Source organism: Lycium barbarum, chromosome 3 (genome assembly GCF_019175385.1).
Source record: "Lycium barbarum isolate Lr01 chromosome 3, ASM1917538v2, whole genome shotgun sequence".
Taxonomy (NCBI): domain Eukaryota; kingdom Viridiplantae; phylum Streptophyta; class Magnoliopsida; order Solanales; family Solanaceae; genus Lycium; species Lycium barbarum.
This window is the reverse complement of record NC_083339.1, coordinates 131,828,915-131,837,891: the sequence shown is the minus strand read 5'-3', so window position 1 is coordinate 131,837,891 and position 8,977 is coordinate 131,828,915. Positions and strand designations below refer to the sequence as shown.

Here is an 8,977-nt window from a genome sequence, read left to right as displayed (position 1 = left end):
TATAGAAATAACTTAACTTACAACTTTATCTTTTATCCTTAATGAAATGATTTACAGTTACACAAATATTTATATCTTGTTTTAAATTACAAGTTTCAAAAGTCTTCTATACTTTCTTAAACTCCGCGTCTAGTCAAACTATATCATATAAATTGGGACGGAAGGAGTTTATAATTTATCGACGTAGTGTATTTTTCTATTTTTCTGTTCATGATTTTGCTTTTGTATATTTTCGTTAAATTTCTAATTGGACGCATACACGGATGTTAAAGGTGATAAATTGGAATGGAAGTCCAGAAGGTGCATTTCTCTTGGTCATAAGTTTTTAGTGTTAAAGGATAAGGTATAGCCACTAGAAGATATTAAAGTTATTTTGACGAAATTGCTTTCACGTGTTGTCTTCAAAGGCTTTGTTGGCTGTAACGACCAATTTGTTTGGCCAATGTCGTGTATCACTAGTTCACTACTTTGGTTAGAGTTGTTATATATTAACCGCTTTGACACCTTTTTTTTTTTTGTTAAGTGTTTTCAGTTACTTCATTTTCCCTTTTTGTACACAAACATTTTTTCCTTTTCTACGCGCGGTCTTTTACCTTGGCCAGTGTTTTTCATGCTAATCTTATATCACTATTTTTTTCCCGTTCTTGTCTTTCTTATTAGAAGAAAACAAAACTATTTTCTCAGTTGAATGATACCTCAGTCAAATATCGAATTAAGCTACTTAATGGGACAAAAGAAAAAAACAAAGGCTATACTTTTTAGCCTTCGATTCACCTTTTAACACTTCCTTCAATCCTTGGTATATGTCACTCAGACTCGATTAAAGACTTCCTTTAATGGTAGTACTAAACATAAGGGTGTTTGACTAAATTGCTCTTAATTCTTCCTTAAATGAGGAATTAATGATTATATGATTTCTTCAGTAATAAGAGTGGAATTGCAAAAAAATAAAAATTAACGCTTAACTTAATTTTACTAAAATTTTATGCATCAGTTACATTTATTTTGAGTCAAGGGTCTATCGGAAACAACTTCTCTATCCCATAAAGGTAAATGTAAGGTTTGCGTACATCTTACCCTCCCCAGATTCACTTATGAGATTACACTGGGTATGTTGTTGTTTTGTTGTTATACTTAATTTACTAAAATGATAGATATTTTGGACATTTTTCTTTCTAAAATAACGGACAAAAGAGACTGAAAGGGAGTAGTAATATTTTAGGCTATCCAACCAAAGTTTTACTATTAAACGCAGGAAATATCTCCTACTGTTTGATAAAAGGCAAACCATGACAGTTCAAAGCGGGGTACTAATATAAGAGAACAATAATCACGTTTGATGGGGAAATATAGTGATTACATGATGTTACCTTGCATTAATTTTTTCATTCATTTTAATTAATCTATATATACAGATGTTACTGTATTTTTTCATTTTTTTTTCCCAACGACAAGTGTTACTGTATTAGTTGTATTTCTACTATAAATCTTGGAAATTGAACTAAATCAAACTCCATCAAATTTTAATTCATGAATCATGATTTCTTTTCAATACAGATCCAACACATGATGAGCAGTCATTTGTTATCTAGCTCCCATTTTCCTTTTGTCTTGAAGCCAAGGAACAAAAAAGGATTTGAGTTGGACCAGATCTAAAAACACCTTCACCTAATTACGCTGACTCATTCTGCTTTGTTTCAGCTCCCTAGCTAGATTCCTCTCCTATTCCTCTTTTATCCTTAAAAAAACTTCATTAACTCAAATATCAAATATAATACTATCTCCATTCCAATTTATGTGATATTTTTCGAGAGTCAATTAAGTTTATTTTTACCAAATTCTATCATATGCATTTCAAATATTAAGTTGTTAATTATTGTGATTTATTGTTTTAAGTAGTTTTTAAATATATAACTTTTATTTCGAAAAACTTAAAGCTTCTACGTCGAATTCACAGTCAAAATTTAAAAGTTTGAATCTCAAAATTATAACTGCGCCACATAAATTTGGACAGAGGGAGTAGTACTTTCTGCACTCTTCTTTTTTAGTTAGTGTTTACAAAAATTATATTTCTTATATTAAGCAATAATTTAATTTTAAACTTCTTATTTTACTTTTAATGATATGATTTATAGTCATACAAATTTTATGACTTATTTTAAATTACAAATTTTAAATTTTCTTCTTTCATTATTTAAACTTCGTACCTTGTCAAGTATCATGACATAAATTGGAACAGAAAGACTCCATCACAAAGGAAGTGCAAAAGAATGTGACGAACCATTCATTGAAATTTTTTGGCCAAAGTCATAGATGGACGCTGAACTTGTCATGATTTTCCATTTAGACCCCCAATTGAAACGTTGACCATCTGAACCCCCGAACATAAGATAAACTGTGTCATTTGAACCCCTCGTGCCAGCTGGGCACACGCGTGAAGCTCACTGCTTTAAATAGAACGTGAGAGACCAAATTTTTATTTTTTTTTAATTTTTAATCATTAAAAATTAATTTTAACAAAAACTCTATTAAAAATCTATTTAAATAATTAAGCAAAATTGAAAAACCCAACCCGTCCTCTCCAATAGCCCACTTCACCGCCGCCACTGCTGCCGCTTTCTTTTTAAAAAATTTTAATCATTAAAAATTAATTTTAACAAAAACTCTATTTAAAAATCTATTTAAATAATTAAAAAAAATTGAAAAACCTAACCCATCCTCTCCGATAGCCCACTTTGCCGCCGCCGCCTCCTCTACCGCCGCCGCCGCTTTCTTTTTTAAATTTTTTAATCATTAAAAATTAATTTTAACAAAAACTCTATTTTAAAATCTATTTAAATAATTAAAAAAATTGAAAAACCCAACCCATCCTCTCTAATAACCCACTTCACCGCCGCCACTGCCGCCGCTGCTCCACTTCAAAATCTATTTAAATAAATCTCCGAGGAAAAACGGCACAATTTTTTAATTATTTAAATAGATTTTGAAGTGCCGGCGGCAGCGGTGGCGGCGGCGGGGGCAGCGACGGCAGTGGCGGCGGTGAAGTGGGATATCGGAGAGGATGGGTTGGGTTTTTCAAATTTTTTTAATTATTTAAATAGATTTTAAAATAGAGTTTTTTTTTTTTTTTTTTTGTTGACATGACTTATTTTCATTGGTCTATTTTTCCATGTCATAGCAAGTGAGCTTCACACGTCTGCCCAACTGGCACGAGGGGTTCAAATGGTACAGTTTATCTTATGTTCGGGTGTTCAGATGATCAACGTTTCAATTGGAGGGTCTAAATGGAAAGTCAGGACAAGTTACGGGTCCATCTATGACTTTGGCCAAAAATTTTACAATGGGAGAGGCATATGTATGACATGGTGTGTGAGGGACTATTTAATTGAATTATAATGCGGGACCCACTGCTTTATCCTCTCATCCTCCTTCTTTTTCGTCCTCTGCAATTTCTCTCTCCTCTTTTCTTCTTTTTTTCTCATTTTCTATTTTTCATTAATTTTTAAACCCTTTTCCTCTCCTCATTTTCTATTTTTCATTAATTTTAAAATCAATTCTATTATACACAGATCAAAATTCTTTAAGATATACTTCCGTTTTATTATACGATTTTTCAATTTCTTCTTAATAATTCAGTTAAACTCTGAACTACCTTAAAAGAAAATATTTGGCCTTAAAAAAAGTTTTAAATTAAAAAACTGATAACTAAAGATGAAATTTAGGATACTTCGAAAAGTTTTTTTTAAAAAAAATAAAACCACACAGCATGGAGTTGTTGGTGCTTTACACAAGTAGACCCTGAATCTAGAGTTGTGCAAAAATCGATTAACCGATAAACTGGACTAACAAAGTTATCAAACATAACTGGTTTGGCCTCCCGCATCTTCACAAAGATATATCACTGGAATATACTTAAAAATATAATTTTAATAAGACCTTATGTTCTTATTGGGTTACCGGTTATCTGTTAATAAAAATGTAAAAATCAAAATCGAACTGGTAGTCCAATAAAAAAAATTATAAAATCGTATAAAAATCATTAACTCAATAACTCTATATCGGTAAATCAATAATATTTTTTCCCTTCAATTTTATCAGTTAAACCGATTTTTGCACAGCCCTATTCAGGGTCTACTTTGATGATACTTTAAAATTTTGAATTTCTTGAATGTAGAATGCAGCAACTTTAAATTGAATATATACTAAAAAAAAGAAAAAAAAAAAAGCACAATAATTTTTCCAAGGTGGTAGCCTCGCATGTGAAGAGAAAAAGAAAAGTCACTAGTGAAAAGGGTAAAAATGTAGAATTCACTGTGCACTTGTCAATTAATAGACACCCTCACACAAATAATATGACATGACACACTTCACACGTAGTAAAACTTTTCCCATTCATTGGGAACCCCATTTTTTAGTTTTGACTGGTCATAGTTTCACCCTCGGTGTGCATACTAACTTAAGATCTGGTGAAGAAGACTTCTCTGCTTTTTCACCGTTGCATGGAAATGAGCTTTTAACTGTGACACAGAATCAAGTCTACCATGGGTTCAAAAAAAGCTGTCTTTTTGAAAAGCATTTTAAAAGGAAATGGGGTATAATCAAGAAAGGTACAACTTACTAATAAAGAAAGCCAAATAGAAAAATGAAAAAAGTGCCAGGAAAGATAAACATCAAATAATTTGTTGAAGAAAATTTAAAGTTGTAGAAAACCAAAATTGTTTTGGATTTGATATTTGTTAATTTATTAATTCATGTCTAAATAGGATTGGTAGTCAAAGTTATATAGAAATAGTTTTCTAATTTATAGTCAAAGTAGATTTCTTACTATTGTTAGCTATTTACATATAACAAAGAAATTGTAGAGAGCATAAAAAAATAATTGAGTTTATAAATAAAATATTATCGTATCATAATTGAATATAAAAGGGGCTCTTTCACTCATTCTCATTCATCTGCCTTCTATTTGCCAGTTCAGATACATATTTTATTATTTGTTTTTCATCAATGCTGCCAAGATCACCTCTGGCGGCATCTGTAGGATTCTTTTAATATGTAGGATTCTTTCCCTATGCCAAATACTGATTTCAAAATAATTTATCCTCCTAAAACTATACCTCTTTCTTATCCCTGTTGATAGGCTCTGTGACAAAGTTAAAGAAGCCAATCAAGATTCATCAGCTAAATGATGCCAGATTCAATCCCTACATGCTTCTCAGCAGGGGAAAAGTTAACAGATGATCATGCTGCAGTAACCAGGTCAGGCCAAAGCATTTTTATTTCCGTTTATCGGACTAAAATTGCTGGTCAATGCCGGTCAATCACAGTTACTTGGTGCAAGAACTTGTTGCTCCATGGTTTATCAGTATCAGTAGAAGGGTCATCAAGTGGAGATGGGCAGTATACTTGCAAGGTGGAGCTAAAGCCTTGGTACTTCTGGAGGAAACAAGGTTCGAAGCATTTTCTTTTGGACAGCAAGCCAGTTGACATTTTCTGGGATCTTAAAGCTGCTAAATTTAATGGTGAGACAGAACCAAGTTCAGAGTACTATGTAGCTGTTGTTTGTGATGAAGAAGTTATTCTTCTGCTTGGTGATTTGAAAAAAAATGCTTATAGAAAAACAGGCTGCAGACCAGCACTGATTGAACCAATTCTGGTATCAAGAAAAGAACACATTTTTGGTAAAAAGAAGTTTTCAACAAGAGTTAAGTTCCATGACAAGGGAAGAATGCATGAGATTTCTATTGAGTGCAAGAACAGGATTAACAGTAGCAGGATTTCTATCGATGGGGTCGATCCAGAAATGGAGATAAGGATAGATGGGAAATTGGTCATTCATGTGAAGCATTTGCAGTGGAAATTCAGAGGGAACGAATCGATTCATCTCAACAAAGTAAGGATAGAAGTTTATTGGGATGTTCATGACTGGATATTCAATCCTGGTTTAAGGCATGCTTTGTTTATTTTCAAGCCAGTTTTGTTATCCACATCCCCTTCATCAGTATCTGAATTATCATCACCGCCATTCTCCTCATCGACATCAACTCCGTTATCATCCCAAACAGGGAGCGCAGGGTCAATAGAGGGGTTAAATTCAAGTAACTCTTCAGACTTTTGCCTCTTTCTTTATGCTTGGAAGGTAGAATGAGAAAGTTACATTGAGTGAATATTGGCTATTTGATTGTAGCATCATTAAAAGCAGCTAAAAACATAATGGGGGGAAAGAGAAAAAAAAATGAGACTCATGTCATGGCCTAATTAGGAAGGAGATTGGGTTGACAGCTGAGAGAGGAAAGGAGCAAAGCACATGGGAACAAATTGGGGGCCCCAATTAGCATTGTGGCTGCAAGGTAGTTACAGCTGTTTGTGAAAAAGAAGTGGGCATAATTGGACAAAGACAGATTGGATAACATAACATGCCCAATTATTTTCCCAATCTTGAGGCATCTCCATGTTCGTATTCTCCCACAGTTTTTTCTTCTCTTTCTCAACTCTGGTTTTATAAAGTGAGCAATTATTTTTGTGATACTTTTGTCTTCTAAATTCTATATATATACAGAAGAATGTTGAATACATTTGCTTTAACTGTATTTCTGCATTTGGCAAACGCTGTCACTGTGTATATAAGTAGGACCTTGATGATCAAAGGCAATAACTAAGGTAAATAGACACTGTGAGTTCTTATTTATAAAAAAAAGACTAGGCTTTGCATACTTTGAACTATTATGATGACAACAGCATAGCAAATTCCTCAATCCTTACAGATAGTTTTGAAGTTTATTAATTTCTATAATGACCTCCAGTTAATATATAACCGAGTTCATGGTCAAATATTTATTAATATCTAGTGGATTTCTTAACACATAGAAGATCTGGATAAAAACTACTGAGTTGATGTGAACCCCTATAGGCTAAATCCGCCTCTAATAATACAGAAAATGACGAACATCTTAACTATGTTATATTGCAAAAAAGTAGTACCCATCTCCTGATTGTTAGGGATTAGAAGCCCTCTCATCATAAGACTTCAAAGTCACTCTTTTAATATTCTAGATGAGGAGTAAAATATAGTCTTCTCCTCCTTTACAACGTTTATTGCTCAATGATTTGATGATCATTAATTTATCTTTTCAAAATGAGAAACCTTTCAAGAAAAGACAAAAAAAATGATAAGGGATGGGAGATTTAATACTCTGGAGTTCTACCAGAAATTCGTTGGTTCAGGCCAATAAAACAAGTGAAAAGATGTGCTGGAGACTTTACGTCGATGCTTTTGTACAGTCTGGCCACAAGCCTATTTTAAGGTTAGCCCATTGCTAAGTTTTGATTGATGACAGATTCACGAAAGTTTGGTCAAGAAAATTTAATCAAAAAAATGTTTTGACTTATGGCATTCTATTATTTATGGCTGGATAGACATTTTTGACATAACTGTTACTTAAGAAGAATGAAATAAATGAACACTCAAGAGCTAAATTCAAGTTAAACAAATCTGAACAAAGATGTTGAGTTGGAAGTTGGAATTAAGGGAACTCGCTGTGATTCAAGGAAGAAAATATTCTTGAAGATCAAGGATATTCAGGGAAAGAGATAGGTAACATAAAGATCCAGTTTTTTCATGGGATACAATAACTGAAAAAAATCCATATTAACCAGCAGTAACCATCAATCTCATCAGTTTCCGCATAGATAATATTAATGAAGCGAAACCGCTATGTAGTATACTTAACAGTAGCCTAGGATGTGTATGTGTTTTTCTAATTGTTGTGCGATTTTTGCCTTTTTTTACTGGTGTATTCAGCATTTATGAAGCGGAGAATTGAGCATAAGAAGGGTCGTTCGATTCATGAATTAATCACATTAGTTATGCAGGAGTTATGTGCATAACTATGAGCTGAAAGATAATATAAAGATTGTGATACAAAAAGATAGATTAAACATTACTGATAATGCATGTGCAACAGCCTGGCTCAGACACATAAGAAATTAATTGAATAAGACCAACAACCAAAACAGCTCTCCAAACATTTAGAAAATTCCCTATTAATTTTGTAGGTTTTCGAAAAGAAAAAAAAAATGTAGCCCAAAATCCACTTGCCATCAGCTTGACTGTTCTCTGACTAAATTTGAGCATTGGATGATCGAAATTACTCATAGTTTAGCTGATTTTATAACTCACTTCCCCAATCCAAACCACTTTGCTAAGAAGAAGGTTTTGTTCTTGCCCCGAGAAGCATCCACTGGTTTTGCTGGTGATATTGGAGGAGCATGTACGCGTGAATTTGTAGGTTTACCTAGTAGGGGAAAAAGGATTAGACTAATAAGGTATTGTTGAAGAGTCATTAATGAATTGTACTTCATTGGACTAATATTGGTAAGAATTAAGAAACTATGCAGATATCTTTTATCTTCTGGCAGACAATGTACACATATCATAGAAAAATTCCATGTTTAGATAAATTAGTTCTGGACGAGCATGATGAGAAGTTTATTTACCAAAACCCAGTCAGCTCTAATCTGAACAATGTGACTAATTGTTCTGATGCGTTCGAGATTCTGTACATGTCTACTCCCAATCATGATAATCACAGTCTGAATTAACTTTGGAATGACAAAGGCTCAACGATGATCTTTGAATATGACAATTACTTCCATTAAAATTAACATGAAATGCATAGATGGATAAATAAAGTGAAGTACCTGTGTTTGGTGATACTCTATTTGTCTTCCCATTCTTCTGATCTTTAGAAATCTTATCTGAACTTGGTGTATTTTCTTGAGGAACGGAATTCCTCTCCAAGACGTGTTCATCTCTATACTTATGGCTGGCTGCAATCATCAGTAGCAATTTAGTTTTGGGGGTTGCAACACGAAAGCGAGTGTTAAAACAACATCATGTTAAGTGAATATAAAGCTAGACAAGTAAAGAATCACCAAGATTTGTCAATGGTGAGACTTACTCTCAATGAGTGAATTTCCA

General features: G+C 33.1%; 1 protein-coding gene across 1 annotated transcript; it reads left to right on the top strand.

Moving 5' to 3' along the window:
* The first annotated feature begins 5,185 nt into the window (after positions 1 to 5,185).
* Positions 5,186 to 6,145, top strand: LOC132631376 (uncharacterized). The gene has a single exon (XM_060346955.1). The coding sequence runs from the start codon at positions 5,186 to 5,188 to the stop codon at positions 6,143 to 6,145; it is 960 nt and encodes a 319-aa protein (XP_060202938.1).
* The last annotated feature ends 2,832 nt before the right edge of the window (positions 6,146 to 8,977 follow it).